The sequence below is a fragment of the Acinonyx jubatus genome, chromosome A3 (assembly GCF_027475565.1).
Source record: "Acinonyx jubatus isolate Ajub_Pintada_27869175 chromosome A3, VMU_Ajub_asm_v1.0, whole genome shotgun sequence".
In the NCBI taxonomy this organism is placed as follows: domain Eukaryota; kingdom Metazoa; phylum Chordata; class Mammalia; order Carnivora; family Felidae; genus Acinonyx; species Acinonyx jubatus.
Window position 1 is genome coordinate 15,725,990 of NC_069388.1, and position 15,395 is coordinate 15,741,384.

The window sequence follows — 15,395 nt, forward strand, 5'->3', positions numbered from 1 at the left end:
ATAACCTACGGGGATTTTTTTATTGTTTCAGACCCAGTCATGCATACTAAAGTTACATGTTTTCACCACTTTGACTTAGAAAATGCACTAGAAAAATAAACTTTTTGGTCAGAACAAACACTGAAGTAGATGAATCCACCACCACGTGTCCATACACTCAAAGCTAAACTGAATTTCAGTTTGAAGCGAGGAATGTGACCAGCGGCTGAAACGGTGCCCCAGTCTGGTCAGAAGATTAGCCCACTTTCCGGCCCTGTCAGAGTGGTGTCGGAGAGAGGTTGCGGGTATTCCACTGCCATGAGCTGTAAGCGAATCCACAAGAATCCCCTATGGCAGCTGAGTTTCTGCCCAGCTAAACATGCTGGCCAGGGAGACCAAAGGAAAAGCAGCCGTCAAACAGTAAATTCATCACTAGCATCTCCATCCGTGAGCCACACCGGGCCTTCCTGTGGAACAAGATCTGTTAAGGAGGAATGTTGGATCTGATGACGCCTGTTACTTGGCCTGTCAAGCAAACCATTGCTGAGTCGGGAGAATAGGAAGGAATTTACTTTGGATTTATGGGTTTATGAAATTAACAGATCCCCATACTGAGAGGCATCACCAGAACTGACAACTTTCCCGAACAGCTGAGAGGTTTCTGTTTGGTGTCTCCACATATCTCATGCCACAGAACAGCCACACTTACGCCATGACCTTGGTTAACACTTCACTTCCTAAATGGAAGAGGGGGCTTCAAGAGAAAACCTTAAAAGCTGAACACTTTAAAATGAAGTATTCTAATAATGCCACAACAGTACTACAGCTTTTGCCTCCCCAAATGAAAAAGTAATCTCATGACTGACCTTGAGAATCCCGTGGCATTTAAAGAAACTGCCCACCCAGGGAGAATTCAGAAAGGCTCAGTATCTTACAGGAGTTCAGGGACAATACCTCTTGCTGTCCTCTCTCTCTGGCAGAAATGTAGTATCTTAACAAGCCGAAGTGTTTGTAAACCTCTAAGGACATGTGGCTCCTTGTAAAAGCAAGATGAAGTCTGGGGACGCTAAAGCCACTTCTGCCAAAAGCAAATAAACTCCAGAGAAGCCAGAGGTGTGCACAGTTGTTTCTGTAGCTTTCTTCCAGCCTCCCCCTGTGAAGGCAGAATAGGATTCCAGGAAGAGACACAATTTTCCAGATTCTGTATAAGAAGAGGAAGAAGACCCCCATCTTACCTAAGTTTACAGAGTCATTTGGCATTGACAGCTTCAGATGTCAATTCATTCAGACCTACATTTCCTATAAAGTAACCCAGATTGGCAGGGGAGGAGGGGGGAGGCAGGAAAGGCCTCCAAAAGGGCAGAGTACAATGTCCCTGTAGCAGTAAAGCCAATTGATGCCGAAAACAGAGGGTTCAGAGCTGAGTGTAGATCCTTTTTATCATGTGATTCAGGGGTGTTCAGTGGCTCATCCAAGGCCACAGTAACATAAAGCCATTACTCGGGTCTCCTGATACACCATTCCTTTCCCTTTTCTATACCACAGTGCCCTGAATTTAGGGAAAAGTTACTTTTCAGGTGTTGGTGAAATGGGCCAGAATTTTTCCCTGAAGGAAGACACTCCCAGGTCTCCGGATGCTCCCTCATTTGGCCCATCAGTGTACCCCCACTACCGAGTCAGGCTCACTGGGTGCTCCCTTGGTTGTTCCCTCACCCTGCTAGGGAAACTTTACACAAATTCCTGGCGAAGCCAGACAGAAACTGCCTTGATTTTCACCCAAGCAGTCCTAGTTTCACAGCTTGGTTCGAACCTCCTGAGGTGTCAAAGCTGTTTGATCTCTCTTTGAAGCTGCAGAAGGCAGACAGATCTTAGCTCTGACTCCTTTCAGAAGCTGAATGCAACAGCTCCTTGGTCCAACTGGAGAGGCCTCGGAAACGGGCAGCATCCCGGTCTCTGACATACTTGTCCAGGTGAGCTTAAATACATATAAACTTCTGTAGTCAAATAGACACGGGCAAAACCGGCCAGGAATGCAATGCAGAGTTTAAACTTTGGAAACCTGGTGGGGCCAAATGGTTCATTTGTCCTTCATTGTAGCTTGCTGTTGGTTTTGTTTTTTAAACTCTTTCCTCTTTGAGATGTGAGAAAGCCTCTAACCGATTCCCACCTCCAAGCAGTTGGGTTCTGAACCATTTACTTTAGTCATCCTACTTGTGCTATTTTGATCTTTTCAGCAATGCTGGTCACACTGTCATCAGCAGATGGAACTGGAGGCTGCCAGGGGTATGCACTTGGGTATTTCCAGCTCTGCCAGGTCCCACGAGGATTCAGGGTTAGTATCTATGGTGAAAGGATCTTTCTCTGGAATTGGCACTAATGAGGTGAATAATTTCCACCACCAACTTCTCCAGACATTTTAAACAGTACTATACCGATGAAGAGCTTATTAACAATAGACTGGCCTTTGCATTTCAGAGTACCGTTCTCTACCTAACTGAGCTGTCCCCCTTGCCTGGTGGTCTAATAAATGCATGGAGAAGGTACTTATACAACACATAGTACTTGTCACTTTTTAACACCATGACTTTCAAGGAATGAATACAAAAGAAAATAGGTCAAAAGCCACCAAATGAACCACTTAATTTGATGCGTGGGCTAAGGCTAAATTTTTGACAGAAAAGGTCTAAAGTGCTGAAACGCAGAACTAACATTCAGTCTCGCTGGATAAGGTCTGTCCACCCACACCAGAGGCAGAGACTCAAGACAGTCTGCGAGGGTGGGGGCCCCAGAAGTGATCCAGCAATAACCTGCCCTTGCAATAATTTCCAGAGACCAAAATTTAAGAATCCCACTCAAGCCATTTAACCATTCCCCGCTGCCAGGTTTACAAGGTACCACCAGAGCCTCAGGGATAGAAGGAATTCATACAAACCCTGGTCATCTCACCTGCCCTTTTCAAGTTTAATCCTCCCTACAAGAAGGAAGTTCGTTATTGCCAGGTCCCAAGAATATACATACTAGTTTCCTTAAAGGCAGGGCCAGATGGTGACATATGCCTCTTGGAGAGGCCCAGATGTACCACAAAACAAGATCCAACCACTTGCATCTAGAGGCAAGAAAACCAATTTTTCTAGGCAGAAAGCCAACATCTAACATTCAGTAACTAAACCAAATCCCAGAACGTCATGCCAAAGCCCTAGGCATCATTTCATCCAGCCTCATTTTACAGATGAGAAAGGTGAGGCCCACAGAGGCCCAGGTCTTGTCTACAGTCACACATCTGGGGCTGGAGCCCTGGTCTCTTAATTCTTGGGCCAGAATTCTTTTAGCTACTCAGGTCTCACATCCAGCGTTTCAGGTTGAGTAAAATCATATACCTCTAGGATCCTGTATGATTCTATTGAGAACCAGGGCTAAGGCTTTATGGGTTTGGGAAAACTTCAGTTTCTATTGCAAGAGTCAACCAGTGAATCCCAGAGGTGCTTTGAAGTCTCGCTCCCAAATCTGATCATGAAGTGCTGCTTATGTCCTGATGCTCCCACGATTGAGTTAAGGTGCTTTCCAAACCCAGTGATGGCAGCTGGGGTCTGGACCTCAAACTAGAAATTTCACGATGAGCAACAGAGGTCTTTAGTTAGGGTTCATGTGAAAGACAAATTCCCAGAGTCTCACGTGTGGCCACCTGGTAGGCTCGGCCAAGTTATTTCACAGGCATGTCGCCACTGGCCAGTCAGGTTGTTTTCTCCTGAATGTGGGACCAAAGTGACTTTGGTCCTGGTTTTTCTTGTTCCGACATCTGTAAGAACCAGATACAGCTTCCAGATTAATGGTTGCAAACCGAGATTCCAAACATTTGGGAATCACTGAGGACATTTTCCATGTCTTCCATGGATTAATTCGAGTAACCAAGGGCTTACCCCATGGCTCACCCTCAGAGCCCCACAGGATGCAATTCAATGACAAGGAGCAAGACTGACTCCGTGGCACCTCAAATTCTCCTTGTGCCTCCCCAAAGCAAAAGGAAAGGATTTAAAGATGGTGGCACTCACAGAGGACTGGCTAATAGCAGGAGTATAGCTGTGACTTCACGGCCCGCAGGGAATCATCACACTGCGCGTCTGAGCTCAGCCCCTCGGGCGGCAGGGCCTGGCCCAGGATGCTGTCACAGCCGGGAACAGGTTGGCAGAACTCTCGCACAAAGTCCTCCTCCGAGGCCAGCAGCACCGCATTCCAGGCGGTGGTGTCCAGCTCTCCAGCTGTGCCCCCATACTCCTTGGGGAGAATGCTTCTTGGAAGGTTTGTGTGGAGAGAGTTCAGGTCAGACCCGTGGAGGAAAAACTAAAGGGGGGATGAGATGGAAACACACGTGTCCTCAGGTTAATCAGGATCGGTGGCCTGCAGGATAGGTAGGCGCTCAAACATCTGTTGACCTTATAAAGGAACAGTTGACGGCAACTTCGCCCTTCCAGTTCCTCAAAAAGCCCGAGGACCCTTAATTCCCTTCCTTATAACCCACGCACTGTTGGCTGGCCCTTCAAAATATATCCGAGATTCGACCCCTTTGGAACCATGCCGCTAGGGCTTCTCCCCTGGGTTCCCACGATAGCTTCTGACCTGGTCTTCCTACTCACAGCCTGTCCTACAATCTCAGCTCTTCTCGGTGCTGGACGGTGCCGCTCCTCTTTGTACAACCTGCCAACGCTCCCACCTCACGCCCACAGGGCCTGGCATAGTCTTGCCCTTGCTGCTCCTCTGTCTCCCTCCTCCCTCCGTGGATGTGCTCCCACCTCAGGGCAGTGCCACTGCTGATTCTCTTATCTTTATGCTCACTCTCTCAGGTCTTTGCTCAAGGCCAGCTTCTCAGTGATGCCACCTCTAACCACCCTGTTGAAGGCTACAACCCCTTGCCCCCGTTCTGTACTATCCCGTTTCTCTGCTGAATTTTTCTCCATAGCACTTACCACATTTTAATACTAGGTAATACACATCCGCTGTCCGTGTCTCTCTCTAGAATGCAAGCTTCCCAGGGGGCAGAGATTTTGGTCTATATTGCTCATCTAGAACATACTTGTACATAGTAGTTAAGTGATACATATTTTTGAATGAGTGAATGAGCATATGAAGGATGAAATGAACAGGATAATGGACCACAGATACGGTCATTTCATAGATATAAAAGGCCTCTTCCAAAGGCTGCTTTGGCAGCCTGGGGTGCCTGGGTGGCTCAGTTGGTTAAGCATCTGATTTTGGCTCAGGTCATGATTTCACGGTTCGTGAGTTCGAGCTCCGTGTCGGGCTCTGTGCTGACAGATTGGAGCCCACTTTGGATTCTGTGTCTCCCTCCCTCTCTGACCCTCTCCCGCTCGTGCTCTGTGTCTCAAAAATGAATACACATTTAAAAAAAATTTTTAAATAGAATAAAAAAAAAAAAGGTTCCAAACAGTATCTCCAGGTACTAGGCAGGGATGCTACTAAATTAGCAATTCTCAAGCCAAACTGTGCATCAGAATTACCTTAAGTAGAGTTTAAAAACACAGACTCTTGGGCTTCACCCCTAAACTGGAGTTAAAATCTTCAGGAAAAAGGTCCCGGAATCTGGATTTTATTATTACTATTATTTAAAATTTTATTTTTAAGTAATCTCTACACTCGACATGGGGCTGGAACTCCTAAGATTCAAGAGTTGCATGTTCTACTGACTGAGCCAGCGAGGTGCCCCCTTGTCTGGATTTTAAATTCCTTCCCCTGCAACCCTGAGATTCTATCTCTATGTGTTTCCTCTTTGAAAAAGAGTACATGGGGCGCCTGGGTGGCTCAGTTGGTTAGGCGTCCGACTTCGGCTCAGGTCATGATCTCACAGCTCATGATTTCGAGCCCCGTGTCGGCCTCTGTGCTGATAGCTCGGAGCCTGGAGCCTGCTTCGGATTCTGTGTCTCTTCCTCTCTCTGCCCCTCCCCCACTTGTGCTGTGTCTCTGTCTCTCAAAAATGAGTAAATGTAAAAAAAAAAAAGAATTTTTTTTAAATAAAAAAAAGAAAAAGAGTACAAAATTCAAGACCATCTTTGGAGGGACCATAATATTCGTAGGCCTGGGGAAGAAGGAGAAAAATACGAACCACATTTAATTGCAGTCCTCAGAGAGGCTGAGGGAGAAGACGTGGCTCTTCTAGGTCAGAACCATCTATCCTTTGTTAAATAACAGGTAAGCTACAACTCACAAATCTCATAAACCTTGAATTATTCCACAAACTTGATATAGCAAGACAACAAATCAGGTAAATGGGAGGCCTTAAAAATAGCGTTTTTAAAGCCCAAGGAGCTGTAGTAAGAAATCGCCATAACTTTTCAACTATCTGCCTGATACTACGCTTTTCCATGCCCTCTTGCACACAAAATACAATGTTGGTTCGCAGTGCCCAGGCCAGGATATTAAAGAGTCTAAATGACTACAGAGCAGAGAAGCTCTTATGATACCAATCCCACTTTGCTCTCTCCACTGCCAAATATTCTGATTAATTTTATCTTCTTCTCACAGAAAGGACTGTTCATTTAGTTTATCTGTAACTCTGTGCTTTCCAAATCAATCACTCCAGTGCAAAAATAATAAACTAAAAGAAGTTTATCAATGTCACCAATAAAGGAGCAAAAACAAAAAAAAATCAAAGTATCAAGTCAACAGAATCATCACTTACTCTGTTTGCTATTTTCTCCTTCAGAAATGGTTTTATGATGGCAAAAATGCCTTTAAATATTCGAGGTTCATTCACTACATGGACTGCTTTTATCCGAATGGGGAAGCCATCCTGTGAGGGAAGGGAAGGAGTTGTTAGAACAGGTCGGGTGCTTGCAGACTGTTTCCACAGCCTGCCTTTCTCATTTAAGTCTTCTTCATTAGGCCCCCAAATTGGTTTGGTGTGATTCTCAGGGCCTCATCAAAGATGGCCCACGTGGGGGCTAACCAGGAAGACAAGCCTCAGAGAAAGAGTCTCTCTTGGGACCTAGACTTAGGCAAATAAGTGCAGGGCTGCTCCTCTTGTAGGGGTGGAGGGGGGGCGAGAGGGGGCATAAAAAGGCCAGAGCCTGTGGATCAATGTAGCAAACATCAGACCTTCAGGATCAGTGTCGCCCAAAGAGTATTTCTCAGGACAGTACTAGGTGTGATTGGAAAAAAGGTTCCACAGTAGGTAGGTTTGAGAATAGCAGATCACAGAGTCACACAGTTTCCTTAAATGTGACACTGTTCACGTGCAAATGTTTACAGTCACATTCACAAGAAAGCGACATGCTACACCGCAACTCCCAAACTTATTTAACCCTGGGACTTTTTTTCCCCCAGATTACCTTCCAAGACTAGAAAATATGATCCAAACTCATTATGCTGATACTTGAATCTACACAGTAGATCAAAAGAAGAGTGGGAGCTCAGGAAAGCCAGAGTATTAGCTCGTTGCCAGAATTCACATTTCTGATAATGACCGAATGTAACACTGATGTCGAAATAATCAGCCTGGTAACAGTAGGGGCTTACACACATTGTGGGATTCAGAGAGGAAACTGTTGTATGTCTGGTGCCCCACAGCTCACGAGAGACTGCACCCACAAGCTAGTCAGGGGGAATGAGGAGCCAAAACTGTTACAGCTGGGAGACTCAGGCCAGGCTACGCCTGTGAGAGCTTGGGGTCCCCATCCATCTAAAAGGAAAAGTAATTCGTGCTCGCTTAGGCAGCACATATACTAAAAAGGAACACAAATTCTTGCCTTGTCTATCTCAGAGGACTCCCTGTAGGACTGAATGAGATAATGACTATAAAAGCACATTGCAAACCGTTGAACACTGTGCACATATGGGAGGAACTGTCCGGTTCCCAGCACTTGTGTCCTGAAATACAGAACACGCGAAATGTGAAAGCATCTGTCCAAAACAGTCCAACAGGCTCCCCGGCCCTAGGTCCCAGAGGGCAGGACAGGCAGTCAAACGGAAACACAGATTCTCAGTTTCATTTGTTCAAAGTGCTCCTCTGTCTTCTGGAGCAAAGAACCCCCCAAAAAACGTGCAGAAAGCATTTCTCTGGTTGTGTGGGCTCTTGCCCTAAAGCTGATCTTGCCCAGACTGAAGGCACCTCAGAAACTACTGGAGAACCTGACGAGAGTGTGTGGTAAGTAGGGCACCTACATTTCTTCCCATAATGCTTTTGCATCTTTCAGGTCATTGGAGAACTGGGGTTTGTGTAGCACGTGGGCTCTGTGGTAAACGGACAGGCCCTGGGGAAAGCCAAAACCATCATGGAGCAGGCACACAACAGACAAGGGCCATACCTGAAGGATGCCAATCACCTTTTTGGCTATAAAAGGGCCAAAGTGAGATGCTTTTGATAAGCTCACTCCTTTGTAGTCTGCAAGAATTACAATTCCATTCACCTGGGTTTCTTCAGACTGAATGAGTTTTTCTAATGTCAAGTATATGGCTCGGATGTTTTCGGTAATTGGATAGTTGCTCGGTATCCATCTGTCTGAGGTCATAAGAAACAGAATGTTACAGAGATGAATACAAACAGGTAACCCACAGACTAAGATTGATCTTGCTAGAACTCTTGTTTAAAGATGGAAAGAAAGATATTCTACTGGCCTGACTCTGTTTAGGTTAGTAAATGGGACGCCTTAAGCAACAGCTGATGTTCTTAATTCCAAATACAGCAGCACATTGTGAAGTGGAAATGCCATTGGGTGCTGCGGTTAAAAGCATCAGCTCTGAAGTCAGACACACCCAGGAGTTTGCAACTAACTAGCTGTGTGACCCTGGGTGAGTTACTTCCTCATTCTGAGCCCACATCTCCTCAGCAGAATGGGATAATAACACTAACCTTAATGGACATCTGTGCCTCTGCCAACAGATGTGTCCCCAGATTTTTATACCACCACCCTGAGCTACCTCTTTCCATGCTAGCCGGGCAGTTTGGGTAAAACTGACCTGACTCCTGACTGCAGAGGTGGGCTTGGTCAATGCAGGTCTTACCTCCTCCTAGCCACAGCATGTGATCCAAGCCAGATCAAACAGAGCCAAAGGGACTCAATTCTGGGACCTCGGCCCTTTGGAAAGAAAAGATCTCTCTTCCCTCCAGTAGTGGTGAGGCCAGGAGCCAGAGACTCAGAGTCCCCACGAGGCAAGAGCTGCCCTGACACTGAAGCCTGTACCAAGGGAGGCAGAGATAGAGACAGCTTTCCAGTGCTGTGGTTTGAGCAAAGTCCCCTTTCTGGATGCTTCTTTAATATTCCCTATATATTTAAGGAGTCCTTCCTTTCTCTGGGAAGAAGATGAAAATGACAACTCTTGACTATTAACCACTATTCTCAAGAAAATCCCATCGAGACCGGTGTGTCCTTTTCTTAGGAAGATAAAACTCCACGTGACTGTCACCACCAAGGGGATATGAAATATGCACAACATTCCTACGGAAAAAGTCTTTGTCCAAAAACTGTGCCAGCTTGCTGTTTAATGTTGCTGCCAATTAGAGCTGCTTCTACATAACTGGATGTCATCCTTTTCAGTCACATATGTCCCAAAAGAGCTTATAAAAAGGCAAAGCTAATAGCCAGTTGACAACAAAACCTCCTGTGTATGCCTCTTCCTAAAAAGTTGCATTGGTGGGAAGGGTTTAGCTCTGCTCTAGACACATCGGGAAAATCCACCTCGCAAGCAAAGGGTTGAAACCACGCAAGCAAAGAGGTGAAATCAGTGTGCTAATCTGTTTTGTAATATCCTTATGAGTTGAGTACAGAGGAGTAGCAGAAAAAAAAAAAATTCAAAAAAAAAACCACAGCTGACTGGTTCCTAGGGCTCCCGGTGCCCTAAAATCTCCACTGCATTGCTTATTTTAAAATAAAATAAAAAATAAGGTAAACAATCCCAGTTTTGGCAAGTGTCTAAAATAGCAGATAAATCAGTTAACACTGTGCCTGGGACACACTGAGGGCTCAAGAGGATGGTTTAATCTCCAAAGAGGGTTTGGTAAATGACCAAAGCACCTGGTGACATGGAACTTCAAGGCAGAGGAAGGCACAGGGAGGTCTCTATTCCCCTTCAGGCGTCCCTTTAAGAGGAGTGTTATGAGATGTCCTGATTAATACCACGAAGTGCTAAGATGGAAAACTGAATCTAAAGTCCATGGATGGCTTAACAAAGTAGAGGAAAGGAGGGGGCGGGAGGAGGCACAGGGTGGACAGACTGGACTGCCCACCCCCACTGATGTCTACCTCACCTACTCACAAAGGAGGGATGGGGCGGGGGGGCTCCTGGCAGCCCTGCTTTGTACCCTGTGACCGGGGCAGTCTTCTCAGCCCACCAGACTGCCATCGCTAGAAACCGGGACTGTGCGTGGAGCAATACCAGATCTCACCACGTGCACAGAGGAAGCAAAAGCCACTCTAGAGAATGAAGGGTGAAGAAGATATGCACAGGACAGCAGGAACGTGTAGCCCAGAGAGATGCACAGACTGACAGACACAGGCAGGACAGGGAGAATGGCTGGCGTAGTTCACGATGGGGGAATGAACTGGATCCTGGTTCTGGGGTGCCAGGCCCAGTGAGAGCTACACCTTCAGGTTCCTCGGGATGCTCAGGTCTTTCTAGACTAACTCCTCCCTTTTTTTTTTTTTCCCCTAAGCCAGGTTGAGTAGTTTTTTTTGTCATTTGTAATCAGAAGAGCTTTGGCTGTAACAGGGAGAAAACAAACAGGAAAATATAAGGGAGAGAGGGCGCCAGACACACAACATCGCAAACGGCCGGGATGCGCGCGCCCGAAGAGTCTAGGGCGATACCTGGGCGGATGCAGAGGATATGGCAGCCGCGGGGGTCGGTGTGGGGCAGCACGGTGAGGAAGCCGGAAGCGAGGACATCCTTTACGGCCGAGGGCTTCAGGTTATTGAAGACTTCGGGCCAGCTTCGCCGGCAGCTGTGGTAGTTGACCAGGAGCTGCAGGGCCCGGTCGTAATCAAACTTGCGGGCTCGGAGGAAGCGCAGCAGGAAGGCGTCGTCCAGGGACGTGCTCAGGTTCGGACACTCCTTCCGCACCATGTCACGGAGGGCCTGCACGTCTCGAAGTCTCCATTCTGGCTTCTCCTGCAGCTCTTCTCTGGCTTTGGTGACCAGTTCTTCTGTCAGTGAGCACACATAGCCCGGGGGCTCGGGAGGTGGCGGTGGCAGCTCATTCTCAGAGAGTGAGGCTGCGGAGGGGCTGGTCCTCGGAGAGTCGCTTTCTTCGGACATTAGCTACCAGGATCCCTGCCAAGACACCAACCCCAAAGCCAAGTTAACAGAGCCCGGCCCTGCTCGTTTCAGGGCAGCACGATGTGGAGGGGGGGGGGGGGGGGGACAGGCACACTTTGTCAGAGCAGTGGTTCTCAACTGGGGCAACGAACTGATCTGAACCACGTGCCCAGGTCCAACCCCAGACTGAACAAAGCCCACATTTCCACGGAGGCCCCCGGGCAGCTACAGCAGGGCATGGACACTCTTCACCAAACACCGTGGCCTTGCTGACAGATGTAGGGACGGTTGCTCAGTCTACTCGTAATTAAGGAAATGTGAATCAAGTCTGAAACTGGTGAAAATACTTGATATTTCTTGCTGTTGGTCAGAGAATAAACTGGCATAGCCTCTTCGGAGGGCAGCTTGTCGATATGGACCACAATTTAAAACCACACACCTGTTGCCCAGCATCCCGTTTCTAGGACATACACTTGCATGTGTGTGCAAAACAGACACCCAAGGATGATCACTTCAAGTGCTAATTATATAATGGGAAAAGATAGGAAACACTGTAACTGCATACCAGTTGGAGACTGGTTACATAATATTATAAGAATGGGATACTATTCACTCATAAAAAGGAATTAAGCAGGCCTTTATAAATGACACACTACGGAAAAGAAAGCAAGATGCAGAATAATGTGTATAATCTCATTTATATTTTAAAAATGTATTCATATATACTTGTGAATGCACCTAAAATTTCTGGAAGGAAATACAAGAAAACTGTTATCAATGGTTCTGTCTAGGGAGCAGTACTGGACAGCTGGACATTTAAAGAGGAGAGAGACTTATTACTGTACCATTTGACTTTTCTACCATATACACATAGGACTTATCCTGATGGCCATGAAACCATGCTGATGGACTCCCCCCTGGGATGGAGCATAACTGATGAATGACCCCAGCTGCCAGCCCTCTGGATGCACCATCCAGGTAGATGCCACACTTTCCACAGACTGGCCCCAGCCAGTGACTGAGTGAAACGCGGGCTTCCTCTAACAGGCAACTTTGCCTTGAAGACTCCTGATCAGCCTGGCCGAAACTTCCGTGGGACTGCAGTCCATGACCTCCTACCCAAACCTCCCTCTCAGGGGGTAGATTCGGATCATTGTCTGAAGGCTCTCCCTGACTTCTCCAGTTCCCCTCCCTTTTATGCTTCACAGGCACTGCCTCAAATTCATTTCTTGCCTGTCTCACCTCATCCTGGTGTCTGCTTCTTGGAAGATCTGAACTAATACATTTATTGAATAAAAAACAAAAACAAAACAGCTGTTTTTAGATATTCCAGGAATAAGGTGGTAGCAGCTGCCCAGTTCCAAAGCCCAAGCTCTTGTCCACAGACTGCCACCGATCCCTGACTCCCAAGCTCAACCAGGAAAGCAAGGACCATCTCAGGGGTCTCTTCATGTGGGCGGTGACCAGGTAACTCCCCCTAAATGTTAGGTCTGCCCGCTCTGTCCCTTGCATTCTAACCTCCAGCCCCACCCAGCTGCTTTCACTCCCTTCCAAAGCTGGGTTTTCTTGTCTTGTTCACATCCTGTTTTCTGTGATCAGCATGCTCTTCCTCCAGTTCTTCACCTAATACTCATTCATCCTTAAGTCCCACTTAAATGCCACTTCATTCACTCAACAAATATTGAGTACTTCCTATGTACCAGGCTCTCCTCCGGGCACTGGAGATACACTAGTGAACAAGCAAAAAAAAAAAAAAAAAAAAAAGTACCTTTGTTGAACTTAGATTCTAGCGGGAGAGGCAGACTATAAGTGAAATAAACTGTGTAATCTACCAGACAAAAGTGTTATGATGAGAAGTAAAGCAGGGAAGGGGCTTGGAGGTACCTGGGAATTGGGGCTGCAATTTTAAATAGGATGGTCAGAGAAGTCCTCACCTAAATGACATTTGAGCAAAACGAAGCAGATGAGGGAACAAGCCATGTAGGTATCTGGAGAATAAGGGCAAAGCCACAGGCAGGAACACACCTGGCTTTTGCGAAGAACAGACAGGAGGCCAGTCTGGCTAGAGCCAAACGAGCCAGGTGGAGAATATTAGCAGATGAATTTATAGAGGTACTAAGGGCCCCATAGGTACAGGGCTTTGAGGGCCAGTAAGAACTTTGACTGTTATTGAGTTTGGTGGAGGCTATCTGAGTGGAGCGACGTGATCTGATTTACATTTTAAAGGATCACCCGGCTGTCTCCCAAATGGATTGTAAGGGGATAAGGACAGAAGCAAAGAAAGAGACCATTCAGAGGCTACAGAAGTAACCCAGGGAAGAGACGATGGTGCTTGAAGCAGGAGGACTTCTTCAACTCCAGGCCAGGGTAGGAGCCTCCCCACCAGCTCCTTAGCATAGCATTCTCCCTCTGTTGTAACCGTGGGCAATTTGTGGGCAGCATCCATTATCTGTCTTGTTCATCACCCTAAACCCAGCACCTAACAAAGTGTCAGACACATAATCTGCGCTCCATAAATATTTGCTGAATGAGTGGAATCGGCTTGGCGGAGGAATGCTAAGTGAGGAATGAAACAACATTCCTGGTTCACAGGACCCACCCTGGGCTGTTTCCATGGAGTCACCAACAGATGCCTGTAATCTCAGTCGAGTGCTTACCTGGGAGACAGACTGTAGTGTCCATAGGCTATAGGCCTAGCCTGGCACATGACGGTGCTCTGTAAATATTAGCGGACGATATGAGGTCAAGTGATGTGCTGGAGGGTACACACCTAGTGAGGCAGAGCAGGGATGCGTCTAGCCCCACGCTGGGCTCTACCTCCCCCTGGAGCTTCCTGTTTAATCTCCAGGGCCTCGGTAGTGTCAAGCTCAGAGCAGGACTCAGTCAGTCTCCAGAATGAACTGATGGATGGGCGTATGGATGGATGCAAACACCATTTGTTACGGTGAAGCCTGGAATCTTCCTCACCTGGAACCCATAGCCTTCCTACCCACCCCACCAAGAAGAGGCCAGGAAGCCATCGTTTCTGGAGCCCCAGAGACCCCACGTCCCGTCGACAACCTTCTGAGGCCCCCCACTTCCGGCTGTCACCCCTTCCCCAGGTGTCCCATTTCCTGGGGTCTCTCTCCTCGGGTCCCTTCACTTCCGGTCTTCCCTCCCTCTCAGGGGTCCCTCTCCCCGACCCCCATGACACACGGGCGGTCTCGCGGGCACTCACCGGCCCGGCTACGGGGCGGAGCGCGGGTCAATCGGCGGCGGGAGCCTCGTCCGGCAGCGCACACAGAACCGACCCGCACTCCCTTCCCGGCCGGCCCGGCCCCTCGCGCCGGAAGTGACGTACGCGGGGCGTGGGAAGGCGAGGCGCCGCCCGTGAGTGCGCCTGTGCATCGTCTCGCCGCAGTGCCGGCCCTCTGTCCCCACCTAGCGGCCAAGTCTGTGCTCTGGAGGACTCAGGCCTGCGGAGAGGCTAGTTGGCAGGGTCAGGGAGCCTGAGCCGCTTTGGGTGTACAGACGGGGTCAGGGAGGCCCAAAGAAAGAAGGAAGGAAGCTGCCATTTCTGAAAACATACCTCCATGTAGCTGGTGTTTTACACCCATTGTCTTATTATCCTATTTATGGAATCCCCGTATTTCATGGAGGGGGAATTGGCAATTGGTGAAGTAAAGGGCTTCCAACCCAGACCTCTTAGACTAGCATGCCAGGATTCTTGCTTCAGGACTGGCTGCTGCAAAGGGGGAGATGCCAGCCTAGAGGACATCGGTCTGAAGTTGAGTTACCTCAGGCCTCAGTTTCCTCATCTGTAACATGATTCTTGCTTTGAAATCCCTATTGAGTATTGTTTGTTTCCTGCTTTGGGACTCATAAAGCCGTTCAGAAAGTGGTAGCTTGAAAAAGGCTTTGCTGCCCCATCCCCGTTCATTAAAACCCCCAGCACCATCACACACCCCCCCCCCCCCGCCCCGCAACCACCACCACCACCATATATTTTATGCAACTACAGCTTTGAAACAAAGATCCTGGGTCACTCTTTCAAGCGGGAAAAGACACAAAACCATTACTAGAGAGAAATTCTGTGGCCTGGGAGAACTGGGAGCCCAAATGTGTATACAAGAGATGATCTTATACACTCTCTTCCTTCCTCCAACCCAGGGGCA

The 15,395-nt window shown here is 47.9% G+C and overlaps 1 protein-coding gene across 13 annotated transcripts in view; it reads right to left on the reverse strand.

Annotated features, from left to right (window-relative positions):
• Positions 1-6: 6 nt before the first annotated feature.
• The window catches only part of TTPAL (alpha tocopherol transfer protein like), a 35,351-nt gene continuing 19,962 nt past the window's right edge, over positions 7-15,395 (reverse strand). For 7 of the 13 annotated variants that reach the window (XM_027070171.2, XM_053199916.1, XM_053199911.1 and 4 more), the window contains 4 exons: positions 10,794-11,256; positions 8,295-8,488; positions 6,671-6,781; positions 7-4,317 (listed from right to left, as the gene is read on the reverse strand). In XM_027070171.2, the coding sequence (XP_026925972.1) occupies positions 4,039-4,317; positions 6,671-6,781; positions 8,295-8,488; positions 10,794-11,241 (1,032 nt within the window). In that variant the 5' untranslated portion in view covers positions 11,242-11,256 and the 3' untranslated portion in view covers positions 7-4,038. Of the gene's footprint in view, positions 4,318-6,670; positions 6,782-8,294; positions 8,489-10,793; positions 11,257-13,898; positions 13,958-14,436; positions 15,068-15,395 lie in introns of those variants that run through there. The other 6 variants (XR_008289085.1, XM_027070170.2, XM_027070172.2 and 3 more) reach the window with 6 other exon arrangements.